Below are 14763 nucleotides of genomic sequence, written 5' to 3' on the forward strand. Positions count from 1 at the left end.
ATGTCATTTCAGCAACATTTGTAAATCATCGAATTAGAAATGAACCACGTTTGAATTTTATTGGGGGGGGGGGGCAACTGCCCCCTCCCCCACCATCAGTACGCCAGAGGGCCCCCTCCGATCTACACCTTGTTGGCAGGTAAACTTGTAACTGACCTCCTCTACCTTTCTTCTTTATCTTTTTTTTCTTTCCCTTTCTCTCCTCTTTCCCTTTCCCTCCTCTTTCCCTTTCACTTCCCTTCCTTCTCTCTTTTCGGTTTGCTGGGGGAGGCATGGGCCTTTCGCCCCCCCGCCCCGCCTTTCGCCCGCACCCCCCTGATTCACGCGTTGTTGGCGGGAGTTCCACTTCTTTTCACGCTTTTCTTTTTTGTTCCCTTTTAGCTCTCCTCCAGTTTTCTTTCCCTGCCTTCTCTCTTTTTTTTGGGGGGGGGGGGGGGAGAGACAAGGGCCTTTTGCCCCCCCCCCCCCCGATCCACAAATTGTTGGCGGGAAAATCGCAACTGATATCCTTCTTCTTTTCTTCTACCTCTTTATATCCTCTTTTCTTTTTTTATTTCCCTTTCTTTCCTTCTCTTTCATTTTTGACAAGGGGAGGCAATGCCTTTCGCCTCCACCATCTCCTTCTAATTTTTTCCCCTTTTCTTTTCTTCTTCACCCTTCTTTTTTCTCCTTTCCCTTCGTTTCCTTCTCTCTCTCTCTCTCTATTCTCTCTCTCTCTCTCTCTCTCTCTATTTCTCTCTCTCTCTCTCTCTCTCTCTATTTTTCTCTCTCTCTCTTTCTCTCTCTCCCACCCCTCCCCCCTCTGGATCCGCGCCGTGGTAGAGACATCAAACACCGAAGATAATTGAGAAAGTAATCGGGGCAATCATCTAAAAATCCCGATTACCTGTCTACAAAGAATATAGTTCCTATTGTCTAGAAATTCTGTCTTACGGCTCGTAGTCGTAGGCCTATAAAACTTGTCTAGTAGTAATAGAATATAGAGTATTTTGCCAGTTCTCTGCAGATGTAATATCGGGGCATATGTTTCACGCTCACATTTATTATATTTCTACACATTTTTTTCTCACCATATATGATTGTGTATACAGCTGTCACTTACTATTTCACTAACTGTGTAATGGGTTTATTTTAACTGCATGACGACCGGATAACCAGGGAATCCATTCCAACTCCCTGGGATAAGTGTCACCTGTATTCCTGCATGCCAGTGAATAAAACATTTTCACGATGATGTGATCATGATTGTATTTTTGTTATGTCAGTGTGATTAATTCATGCAATTATCCCGTACAATGTCACTGCTTTCATGGTTGTAAATGGACGCAATTTGTTTAAAAATACTTTTCCCCTCTTTAATTCACCCCATACAATGATCAGTAGAAGCACTAGGCATAACGCAGGCTTACTTCGAATGCTGCTCGGCTTCTTTTATCTTACATATAATAATTGTCCTTAGTTTTTCTTTATTTTTCTTTTTTTCCGCTTTTGTGTCAACATTCCCGCTTTCCTGAAATCGACACAATCTTTAAGTGAAGAAAAGAAGAAGGAAAAGAGAAAAGGATGGGAAACTTTACAACTCCACTGGGAAAAAGACCAGGTAGTTATTAGACTAAATGAACAATTGACCAAATGGGTAGTAGACTTATTGGAGATCAGACCTATTGGAAATAAGACCAAATGGATGTTAGCCTAAATGGTCATTAGACCAAATGATAAGAAGATGAAATTATTATTAGACCACATGGATAGTAGACTGGCTGAGTGTAGACCATATGGGAATAGACGTAGACAATCTGGTTGTAGACCAAATAGCATTTCACCCTTTCTACCACTCTTTTTTATAACGTGGCTAAATTATCAAATTTTAGATTAGAATAACTTAACATGCACACAATTAATAACAGAAAAAGAAAACAAAATCATGTTAATCTGATATATTTCTTTCTTTAACTAAATACAAAAGTTTCATGACGTTAGGTTTTATAGAAACAGGCAATTTCAAAAGTAATGAATTTAAAGTACTGAAATATGTACACAGGCAAAGGCAAAAGTGGTGATACATGTATATTTGCATAATAAGCAATACAAATCAAGTGTATAAATGTATTTACTTTTTTATTTTCATACTTGAAAGACATTTCACTGTATAACTTTCTGATCTATTTTCGTATTCATTATTGAAAGATGTCATACTTTGATTCCACTTCTTCGCTACAATGATATTAAAATTTGTTTCTATCTTGGGATATATAATACCTTGTGAAGGTGCAATGGCTCAGTGGTAGAGTAGTGGTCTTGCTACTGGGAACCAAATTGATTTGCTAATTTTTTGTTGGTAAGGTCTTGATTAAGCCTCAATGTCAAGTCCCTCAGAGAGGGCTTAAAACTCCTTCGGTCCCCTGGTTGCTTACTCAAAAACAAACACAATCAACACATGCCTTCCTTAAAAGCAGTCAAGTAAAAACATACCATCAATTCTAGAAACGATCTGCTTGTAGTTTGCAAGATAACTCTTTGTCTGACACAGATCGGAATTCTACACTGCCACATTATTTTGGAGCATATTTTAAATATACTATGTACATGTGACAAAAGTATACAAGATGGCAATCCATGATTGTTCCATTCATTGTATGAAGCAGATGGACGAATGGAGCAATTTATGTTCTTGTTACAAGACAATATAAGATTGTACTTATATGTATGTATAATTACAAAAAGTGAAGTTTTAGATCCAGTTTTGATGAAAATATATTGAATCAATCCACAACAAAAATCAATTTATGTTGTATGCTTAATGAATCTGATACAAAATATGTGTGTGTTGTGTAGTAAAAACTTCAATATTATGTTCACAATTCACTTGTGTAAAATACCTAAACATTAGAATTAGAGTACATGTATATTATATGATTAACATTTCGAATGACTTATAAGGGCCAGCCGTATCAAATGTGGAAAGTCTGCGATTGAACTGAATTGATTACCACATCTCCATTTTCAAAACATGTATAAAACATAAAATCAATAGCATTGTACAAGCCAATGTGGTTGGATCATGAAAAGGTTGGGATAACGTTAAACCATAAACCCATTATTAAACATGGAAACAAAATATACAATATAAGTACAAAGATACAATAGTGAAAACTAATTTCCAAAGAGATTTTCAATTAGTAAACATATTCAAGATATTCATGCCATATATATCATTTTCAAATAGCTAAACAATTAGCACTAAATACTCTTTATACTGGCATTTGAATGGGTCTAAAGACATAGTTTTGTTTATGATACAGATGAAACAAAAAGACATACGTTCATCATGAAGGTTTTATCAACATGTTTGAAACTTGATTGGCATGTACGTCTCAGTGAAAACCTTATGGCACGTAGGCCTACAGAAGGGCTTTAATAAACAGCAGTGTTAGACTACTCAAGGCTGGACTTGGACTTGAAGCCAAGTTTTCCCCCGGGCCCTGTCCTGGGCCTCAAAATACTGCGCCTCAGGAAAGGAGGCCTCTGTCCGGAATTTCTCAAGGCCACAAAATTCTCAAATATAGTTTATTTGGTGTGAAAGGTATCTAGAGTTCTCCATGACTCTGAGGACTAAGATGTTCTGCCATCCAAGCATCATCTTGTTCTTCCCAGCGGAGATCTGCTTTCTGGTGTTTCATCTTGGGTTCAAAGAGAGCAGAAATATTCTCCACTTGGTCCTTCAAGTGAAAAGTAGAAACGGATTCCTCTTCCTCTGACGTCAATATATCAAATACCTGCAGGCACAGAAAACAAGATAGTCAAGTCTAAGATTGCAATCAAGAAAAATGAATGCCGTTACTAGCTATTTCTTTGCATAATATTATATGACATGTGTACAACTTTTAAATCATATAAACACTACATTGTAGCAATCGTTTCTGACTCTAATTCTTTCAATTTTATCTTTATCTAGAGTGAATTATGCCATTACTTCAGGTTACATACTGTTTCTGTCGTTAGATTATATATATATTTCACTTTGGAATTATTATAAAGACATAATGGGAGCAGCAAGCCTGGGGGCACATGCCTCCGGGTATTATTATTATTATTATACTGCAGACCCACTTGCTGCTCCAAATGCTTTTACATGTTCTTTCATATCGTTAGTTTGTATTAGTCTCTTGCTATTGAATTGTGCTTTTTATGAACTGGCAAATAAATGAATACATAAATGAGGATGATGATGAAAATTGTGATGATAAGAATAATAACAATAATGATAATGATAATAATGATAAAGATAAAGGTAAAGGTATAGGAAATGGGAATGGGAATGGTAAAGAGAATGGGAATGGGAATGCGAATGGGAATGCGAATGGTAGTAGTTATAGTAATAGCAATAGTAGTAGTAGTAATAGTAATAGAAATAGTAACAATAACAATAATAACAATAACAATAATATTAATAACAATAATAATAGTAATAATGATAACAATTCTGATAATAATAATGATGATAACAATTCTGATAATAATAATGATAATAATGATGATGATGTATGAAATGAAGGTACACTGTCATTCGTGCACCTATCTGGTGATTTTTACCTCGTTTCCAATCTTCTGGGATCCTCCAAACTTTTGATAGGCTTTAACAAAATCTTCACGTGAGATAATGGCTTGCCCTCCACTCTCATGACTTGAGATCAGATCAGAAATAAAGTCCCTGAAGAAAAGAGAGAACAACAAAAGAAATTTGCCTTTTTTAATTACAAAGGATTGAGGTAATAAATTTCAAATTTCACAATTTTGGTTCATTGATATTATTAACATAAACTACAAAATTTTAGAGATTAAAAGTGAATTTAGTCTGAAGACTGATAACATCATATACAAAAATTGATAGCATGAAGGAAATATGTAAACATTAAACATCAAAGTAATGAATTAAGAGTAGATTGATATATAAACCATATTGTTGAGTATATGCATTTGAGAAATAAATTTGAAAAAAGCAAAAGAGATAGATTGATGTATAAATGAAGAGGAGAAATGGAAAGATTTATACAAAAGCATACCTGATTTCGTCGGGCTCAAACTTTGCATACTCGTACTCTTCTGTGTTGGCAGGGTCCCTGTCAATGATGTGCGCTAACTTCTTCAGGGTTGCCAATTTGAGGCCTTGGGCTTCCTCCCTACAGGATACTTTGTTGTCTCTGTCCACATCTAGTAGCTGTACAACCTTAAAGAAAATAGTTTTCAGCTGTCATAGATCATGTAGGGTATATGAACAAGGGAGCTTCACATAAGAGATTTGCTTACAGTATGCTAACTGGTAGCTGTATAGCGTAAAAGAAAAGATTTTCAACCGTCATAGATCATGTAGTGTACTTGAAAACAAAGAAGCTTCATATAAGAGATATGCTAAGTTGCTAACAATTACCCATTCCCTAGATATACTGTACATGTATGTATATGGTTAGACCCATTGAATATATTATGAACAATTTGGAGGAATAATGAACCTTAAAAAATATACAAGTGATTTATATAACTGAATTTCACCTTCAGTTACATTCAGAGCCACCAAGGTCAAGGATTATTATAATAATGAAAAATAATCTGTTTTTTTGTTTAACCGTGGAGAAATTGCCATTAGACCATATAGTTGTATAACTATCCAGGGATTGTATGGTACAAAGGGTAGATCTACTGGCACACCTTTATAGCAATTTACCTGATCAGCTATTTCAAGTAGAAATGCAGCACCTCCCATACTGTTCTCGTCATCTGCATCACGATCATGAAAATCCTGCAAATTTCACAAAATCACAATAGATTAATTGTCCATCAGAATGTGGCATTTCAAGTGGAAATACAATCATCTTAATTACCACATAAAGAAGGAATGAGAATATTTTCTTAACAGAATGGAAAGAATTACTTACATTTCATGCTGCACAAAATTCTGGTTGCAGAAAGCAGTTGTAATTATAGTGATAGCAATAGGAGCAATCCCTATGAATATGACGGACAAAGAAAGCGGACAAAATATACAGTTCCTCAGGTAGATAAAGGAACATCCCATTTTTACATAATAGCAGTGAAGGGATGTTCCTTTGTCTACCTGAGGAACTGTATATTTTGTCCGCTTTCTTTGTCCGTCATATTCATAGTGAATGCTAATGGAACCGATGTCATGTTCGGTATCACTTACGCGTCGCAGGTAACCGAAGACATCTTGTGTACTCATCGCGGATCCACTGTGTCGACACCATTCTTGAAATGTTTCACTGCAAAAAAAGTGGAAAATATTTGAGTTTGCTCTGCTGGTAATCTCCAAATGATAAAACTTCAAACTGACAAAAAAGGGTGATTTTTTAGGATCTTCACATGTACTATCTTTTACTGATAAGGCAAATAGGGTTTCATTTTGCAAAAATGTGACCGAATTGAACATATTGTTTTTGATGGGGGGGGGGGGCAATCTGAAAAGTTTTCTAGAATCAAGGCACTTTTGTACATAGAATAAACCCATCAGATCTCCTTTACTGAAAATAACAATCAAAAAAATGTATGCCTGACCAAAATTAAGTTACCTTATAATGGTCAGTTTTGGCCAAAAGTGGAGAAAATGACCAAAACGTTGTGATAAGGGCCATCAGTACAAAATCAATACAAAATTAAACCCCTGATAAAGCTATTCAAACCTTCCCCAGTCCCCAACCAAAATTCTAATTAAATCCCCTTATCTCCTAGGGTTATAACAATGCCAGAACTGATATTTTTGTCATATATGTATCACATAAAATCAACTAAACACTGGTATCGCTAGATGGTGCTGTGAATTGTGAATCCACTGTATTAATGTAAATGTAAACTAATTTTTACATTTTTCACGGCCCTGACATCATCTACCCGGTTAAAGTTCTGTGAGCGTCTTAACTGGCCATTTGTCAGGATGTTGTCAGGATGTCGTCCGGATGTTACCGCGATCTCACCCTGGCCCGACTAGGGTGAAACTCACCTCGATGTCACCTTGATGTTATCCTGATGTTACCCCGATTGACATGACTTAACTAGAATGCAGTAGGATCTAATCCGGACAACGTCAGGATGACACTGTGACTATTTTGTCTGGTTAAGACGGGGTTTAACGTGCACCCACCCCTCATTCAAATATGCACCCCTCTTTCAATAACTCAGTCGGTACAGCAGTGGTCTCGAAAATAGGGTAATCCGGGTTCGAAACCAAAGCGATGCGCTAGTGCCATTTGGTATGGCCAGGGCATGTGAGTTAAATGGATTCCGCATCTATGAGGGCCCTTTGAAGCAGTCCGTTGCACCGAGAGTCTTTTTTCCCCCTATCATAATCCCCTTAATCCCCCACCCGGACCGCACAGCTCGTAAATCTCACTCCCGAAACTGAGTGACATAGGGCTCGCGAAATGCATTGTTGGAAATACACATCGGCTGCTATCGACAAAAATGGCGGCGTACCGTAGGGAAGAGTATTTGGTAGGCGACGATTTAGACTTTCTGACTGATTTTGAGGAAGATTTGATTCTTGAGCCTGGTGTATGCGAAGTTGGAGACCAATACAAGTTATGCACGTGTGAAATTCCATCAACGGAAAATCTTATTCGTTGCAGCGAACCAGAATGTACGGTTAAATGGTTTCATCGTGAATGCGTAGGCCGCTCCATGCAAATAGGCAGCATTTGAATACATGAATAGTCAATACACTCACAACATACAGTACAAACGCACATAATCATCCCGATGCGGTTGATCGGCAAGTTTGACAGTAGACTCACAATTTTGATTTTTAAATTATTCTTTCTAACATCAGAAAGTTGAACAAATTGTATTTCAATGCTCTTTAGGTGTCATCAATCGTCACTATAGTACTGCCTTTGAATGAAATCAGTTGAGTTTTGTACAGTGGTGTTTGAAATGTTGAGAATCAATAGCACAACTTTGAATACACGGCCAGGGTAGTAATGCAGCTATGTGTGTTTCCACCAACAACATCCAGCATGTACAGCCCAGCGCGAGCACGGCGGCTTTCGCGTCGCCGGCCCGTACTCGGGGTGAAAAGTGGTGATGAATTGACAACTTCTAACCCTCATTAAACCAAATGCGCAAATATACAACACAGTTTCATTTAGTTATTTTAAGAGATAAACTTATGGACTACCTTCCTAGCTATGTAAAAATTTCGGAAACTTTCGGAAAATGTCAATAATTAGAAGAGAACGTGATGATGATGAGAAACTTGCATTCACTCTAACTCACGATTTCCTTGGTCGATTTCGCTGGTTCAGATGGCTACGTCTTCAGAAGAGTTATCCGAGCACAGCGAAAGCATTTGATAACCAATAGAAGGTTGCCTTGTGCCATAAGTTGTCGATTTTGTATTTTTGTCTGTTATAGCTATATACATCTTCAATGAGTATGACGTCATTTTCTCGGTGACTCGCATGGCTTCAAAGCCTTTTTTTTACGATCAAGTGTTTGGAGAGCTTAGGGAAGCAGGCCGCGTTGCGTAACACTTCGTAACATTTGGATCGCCAGAGGGCATCTGTGGTCTGATAAGGGCGGCTGTTGATGGATTTGATGGCTGAAGAGGGTTAAATTACTTGTTGTTAAGCCAAGTTAATCTTGAATATCTTTCCCTCGGGAAATTCTTTCGAGACGGAATCTCCATTTAAAGTCTCACCTCCCTGGTATGGCATTAATCCTCATTTCCAGGTCCCTCAGAGAGGACCTAAAGCCGTTTGCCGTCTGGTTGCTTACTTACAAGCATTTATGCTTTCTTAGCAGTCAGGTAAAATAACCACCACCATTCACTCATTCATTCTATCTACAAATGTATGTAGGATTCTGCTATGATTTTGTTGTCCACTATTTGTTTTACTTACTTCAGCTCAAATGGATCTGTATCTCCCATGGATTGTTCTGCATAGCCATCATAGGTGAAGACCATCTCCATGTCACTCAGCGGTGTGTAAGACAGTTTGGCGCCCTCACAGTCAGACAGATCATTATCCTTGATGCGGGAGAAGAGGAGAGAGACAGCAAGGTTCCGAGAGCCATAGGAACGGACCTGGTGCCAGTAACCTGAAAGAGAACAAACATGATTTAGGTATAGCTTAGCGAAATGTATAGTGGTACGAAAAAGATGCGTCTGGAAGGCAACATGCATAATAGTTGGTGATGTTTGTTGATTAAAAGTTCCATTTTTAACAAATCTGAGTGAAGGTTTATCTATATTACATTGCATTATCCTGTGGCTCTACTTCTAACTTATAAAACTATGATTTTTTAACAAATATGCAATTTGTGTTATTGACACATCTTTTCTGGTCACATTTCGCTATACCCCTAGAAATCCATGCTGCTCTTATCAACAATGAATTATGCGCATCAAGCAATAAAAAAAACTTATTCACAAATTATTAAAAGCTGCACGATTAGAGAACAGCTGTTTAAAAAAAAAACTATTCCTGCTAATTATAGGATTGTCCCTTCGCACAAATTTTGTATCAGAACAACCTCTCCAATAGCTACACACATTGTAAAAAATAAACATGAGTTCTTTATATTTCTGTATTCAAAGCACTTTTGAATCCCAGCATTAGCCCTTGTATCAATACCGTTATTCTTAACTTGATCAATAATAATTTCATGTACATCACACTGTCAGTTTACAGATAAGAGGGCGTCCTATCATGAACTTTAGCGCAGAGTTAATGCCCTACTAGCTCCAAACGGATGATGTGAGAAGTTATTAAATACATGAAGAATTGTTTAATTTATCAGAGCAATATGCTTACCCCGAGGTAGAAAGATACAATCTCCAGCAGTCACGTTCCCATAGGTCCAAGGAACATCAGCAAACTTCGGAAACTTCTCTAGGTCCACACTATCAGGGTTCAGTACAGCATACCCACCATAAGCCTCGGTCTCTTCATCAGCTATGGGGATCATATCTTCATGCTTGGAATCAATGAAGATCCAATCTTTAGTTCCGAAGTAGAGACAGTTGATTGCGTTGTCTGCATCCCGATGAAGCAGGCTCTTGGTGCCCCCACTACTAAACCAAAGATTGGCCTCCAGAAGACGCTGACTGAAAGTGCCGCAGGTCATGAAGGGAGGAACAGAGACTTCCTTTGACATCGGGTCAGGAAGTTGTGAGACAATGTATGCATTGCGTGACTTGTACGTCTTGAGGAAGTACCCCACGGTGTCCTGTCCTATCCCCTTGTCTCCTTCAGGATAATATTCCTTCTCTGCTTTTGCTTCTATCTTCACTCGAAGGTCACTGTAGTGTTCCCGGAGATAATCATCTGTCCATCGATGCACCCCGAGTGAGTTGTTAGCCATCCCGCGGAACAGGACGGGGATGCCGTCCCGAGCATATTTCTCCCAGAATTCCTTGGGGGATGGAGGATCATGGAGAATTTCAATGTGGCCCTCTGGAGGTTGGTGTTTACCAAGTACTTGCAGGTGTCCTGGCAGGGAGCCTTCCTCTGTGCTCCCAGCAAGACATACATGTAGCATTAGACAAGTTGTAACCACAAGATATTGAAAAATCAGCTGCATCATGGCTACTGTTTTTCTAGTAATATTAAGGAATCTGTGGGTAAATTTTGTGTAAATCACGTGTCACAGAGCCTCAGTTCTTCAACTTTGCGGAGTTTCGTGGTAACTTAATTGTTGATAACAGTAGCTAAAGATGCTGTTGTATCTTAAGTGCAGTAACAGTATGGAGTAACGCTAGGAGTTCTTGACTGAGTAGCAGTGGAGCAGTGTAGCATGTAGCTTGTGGAAAAAATTCTGCAGATATAAAAAAAACATGTACAGGTGATTACTCAATACATTGTATAAAACATTCATTTATTAACTAATATTAATGATTATTATCTATATAAGGCTTCCAAGTGGTACAATAAATCAGTGTACCAATATTTAATATCGTTGGTGCAATACCTGGATCAGGCCGGATGACTGATCAATATTGTTTTTGTATTGCTTAGTCATCCGGGAACTTCAACTATTGATATCGAGATCACAAAAAAACAAAAACATTTTACCCGAGGTAATTGAGTCAATAAATAAGTGTACCAATATTTAATATCTTTGGTGCAATACCTGGATCAGGCCGGATGACTGATCAATATTGTTTTTGTATGGCTCAGTCATCCGGAAACTTCAACTATTGATATCGAGATCACAAAAAAACAAAAACATTTTAACCGAGGTAATTGAGTCAAAAAAATATATTTTGCTAGTCAGTCTGATATAGATAATAATTGTAATATCATATGGCTTTGTTTTTGTGTGATACAAGAAAATATTGCTCTTGCTATGACAATATTAGACTCGTCTTCAACTCATCCAATATTGTCATAGCTCGGGCAATATATTCTTGTATCACACTCAAATTATGAGAAAACCAGACATTAATTATATTTGTGTACATGACAAATGGGAGAGTTGTCTGTCACTATGTCACAATCCCGCACTCGCCAAATGGCCAATTTGTGATTTAACTCTATTTATATTTGTCCAATTTATGTCAACATTTTTATTGTTTTTCTGCTTTCATACAATTGAAATATTGTAACTTTAATACTTACCGATCTGACTTCCCACAAACAATGAAACATGACAAACGCTGAAACAGTTATCAAAACTGTCAAAAGGCACAAAAGTCTCAATTTAAATACCAAATTCCCTGAATTTATGGTTTAGCTGATATTAGATCTGCCCGAAGAGAAGAGACGATTTTTCAAGACAATATAATGTTAAAAGATATTCTAATTGTTGTCCTTTAAATTTAGTTATTTTTTATGTTCTAACCTAACTTGCCTTTTGGCTATTGCTACACGTACAGCCTACATCCTAAAGAGTAAAGGCTACACTACACGTCTACAACCATAATTTGTACAGGCTACTTTTCACCCTAAATCCTATTTAACTACCAGTAGACAAAGATAACCGTATTTGGGGATTCTTTTGTAAGACTGACAATAGTGTGTCAACCTTGACTTGTGGTCAGTGGGGCCTGACATGGTCTTAGCAAAACAACCATCAATATCAGAGACTGATCAAAGCTTTCGGTCCATCTATAAATTTGTAATCTTCCTATATCATATGCCCCGCCTAAACTATGGTTTGTGAGTTGTGACAAATATAATATCCAATACAGAAAGAGACCAGTATGGTGACACGTACCTAAAGTTAACAGTACACTCACACTGCACTGCACAGCTCAGCCAGTTTTGTCTATGAGTTTTTAAACATGACATTGTCGTTTTGATGGTATAGCATAGCACAGCAGGATAACCCGGCATTTAATAGTCACGGGGCGGCATCGGTACAGCTTTTCTTCGAAAGATATAGTACATTACGTGTGATTAATTCTCTGCTCTGCTTTCCTGATCCGATCCCCAGGCCAGTCGTGTAACAGAGAATTGATGTTGACTCCCGCACACGACCGCAAAATTATAAGGGGATTTCCCCAAAACAAGTGCGCCCGCGCGCGCGACGCTCAAACACCATGGACGTGATAGGCCCTTGGAGTCCTTCGGAGTGGACTGCTACCCCTCCTCAAGAGTTCCACACCAAAGAAGGAAATGAGGAGGGGAAAAGAAAGTGAAAAATCAAAAGAAGCAAAGAATTTAGACATGTGAGAAGAAAAATGAAAGGGATATAAAATGAAAGGAAGACAACAAAAAATCTTTCTTTCAATGACTTTTTAAACCCTGCCACTAAGGATTCCATTGATGTTATGAAGTGAATACCATATCAAACCAACTTTTTGATCCATTCTTATAGGATCATGTATGCCTACTGAGCTAATGTTTCATAATTTTGGGTTAATTTGAAGAAAAAAAATTTAGTCCATATGTGCTCTAGCCTGGAAAAATCACCTATATACAAATATTATTTAATAATCTAAATGGCTGAATTTTCTTATTTCCCCTTCCATAGGTCTTCGTTTCATAAATAAGCCAACCGGCCTCCTTATCACAGCTAGGCTTATATGAGATTCTTTCGACACTCAAGGTAGACATACCAGTAGAGGCGACAATCGCAGGGGGGGGGGGTCAACTTACGCTAAAAAAACAAAATATGTACAGGAAATGATATAGGCTAGACCAAACTATTTTTCGGTTCTGAAGAAGTGTTCTAACTATCAGTGGCGGATCCAGGGCGAGGGAGGGGGGGGGGGGGGGGGGCCTCTCCCTGGGGGGGGGGGGGACGTGTAAAAACAGGTTAATTTTACCTTTTTTTGGAGATGCACCCCCCCCCCCCTGGCGCTAAAGGGGGGTGCGATTTTTCAAACATTCGAGGGCCAAAAAAAAATTAGTGCTCACTACCCCCCTATATGTCTAAAAGAAAATCTCTTCTCACTCAGCCGCTATGCTCCCTCGCATAGTATATACTCTAAACTTTGAATTAAATAAGATATATTAACTGCAGTAGGAAACATTTTACATAAGTAGTTCAATAATTCGGGAATTCAAGTTAGAGAACTCTCAATTCCTTGAAAAATGTTCAAAAAGGTCGTACCCCCAACATGGATAATCAGAAAATGTATCCAAATGATTTTTAACAGTGCCTATTCCCATAAGAGAAGAATAAAAAGAGGATAGCAGCTCAGATTCAGTTATAAAAAGTGCTCTAAAATACAAAGAACCTCGTATAGGAGTATATCCCCTTCACAAGTCATGATTCAAGGGACTGATAGGCCTAATATAAATTTTATATTGCGTTCCTGAGAAAATAAAAATAAAACACACACTCAGCTCCTCATTTGTTTTCCTATTACGTATTTTACTATTTTATTTTGTATAGCTAGTAGCGGTTTTTTTTTGGGGGGGGGGGCTTGTGGGGCTAAAGCTCCAAGCACGTACCCCCCCCCCCTATTCTTCATTATAAATTAATAACGGCGAGGTTTATGTAGAAAACGAATGTAAGAACTCCCAAGCCGTCTCCATTTATTCTTCTAAAATTGCGCCCGGCGAGAAGTATATGAATTATATATATTCAAAGAGGAAAATAATACTTCTCTTCCCCCACAACTCACCCGTATACAATCAAATTTGATATAGGAAGCATTATGATTGAATTCTAATCCCCACCCTAGCTCCACCATCCAACTAGACGGTATCGGGTCATAAACACTGCAGGCATTCGGGAACAATGGAATATGTCATAACTGCTTGCGGTTGCCCGAATATCACCTTTCTATTTTTATTTTTTTTTGCCAGCAAGCATATAGAAATTCGAATCTAATTCATGCCATTGAAAATTTGTCATAAAAAGTATAAATTACAACGCCAAAGGTTACACCTCAAGGCAAACAACCTCCCCCTCCCAACAGCCCCTTAAAATGTTGTGCTTGCATTGCTCTCTGCCTCGAAAATTAGTATCAGACAAAATGGATCTAGTGGTACGTTATAGTTTTAAAAGGGGTCCTGATTTACGGAGCTGCCGCGGATTTTAATGTTTTAAAGAGCAAGAAATTTATACGAAAAGTGTTTATTTTGTGTGTGTATTTGCACTCGTAATGCCCAAAAGAGGGTTATATTTAGATTACACTTTTGGTAGCCGTTTTTAGGTAAAAGCGAGTCTTATTTTGTTGGAAATATTTTTTGAAACTCTGCAAATAATTATTTGGGGTCGACCATTTTCGACTCCGCTAACGATCTTGAATGAGTTACACGCTTTTACTTGAATTTACACCATCACCCAAGTATTTGT

The 14763-nt window shown here is 38.0% G+C and overlaps 1 protein-coding gene across 3 annotated transcripts; it reads right to left on the minus strand.

Annotated features, from left to right (window-relative positions):
- Positions 1-1922: 1922 nt before the first annotated feature.
- Positions 1923-12432, minus strand: LOC100889833. Of its 3 annotated transcripts, none has more exons than XM_030987113.1 (8): positions 12251-12432; positions 9825-10827; positions 8910-9108; positions 6203-6278; positions 5723-5797; positions 5064-5227; positions 4594-4711; positions 1923-3776 (listed from the first exon to the last, which is right to left on the minus strand). In XM_030987113.1, the coding sequence occupies exons 2-8, from the start codon at positions 10594-10596 to the stop codon at positions 3588-3590; spliced, it is 1593 nt and encodes a 530-aa protein (XP_030842973.1). In that variant the 5' UTR covers positions 10597-10827; positions 12251-12432; the 3' UTR covers positions 1923-3587. The 3 variants fall into 3 exon arrangements, with proteins under 3 accessions (XP_030842973.1, XP_030842974.1, XP_030842975.1); XM_030987114.1 differs by having other exon boundaries at positions 12229-12432; XM_030987115.1 differs by lacking the exon at positions 12251-12432 and adding an exon at positions 11631-11906.
- Between the last annotated feature and the right edge of the window lie 2331 nt (positions 12433-14763).

Source organism: Strongylocentrotus purpuratus, unplaced genomic scaffold (genome assembly GCF_000002235.5).
Source record: "Strongylocentrotus purpuratus isolate Spur 01 unplaced genomic scaffold, Spur_5.0 spur5_scaffold_16, whole genome shotgun sequence".
Lineage (NCBI taxonomy): Eukaryota > Metazoa > Echinodermata > Echinoidea > Camarodonta > Strongylocentrotidae > Strongylocentrotus > Strongylocentrotus purpuratus.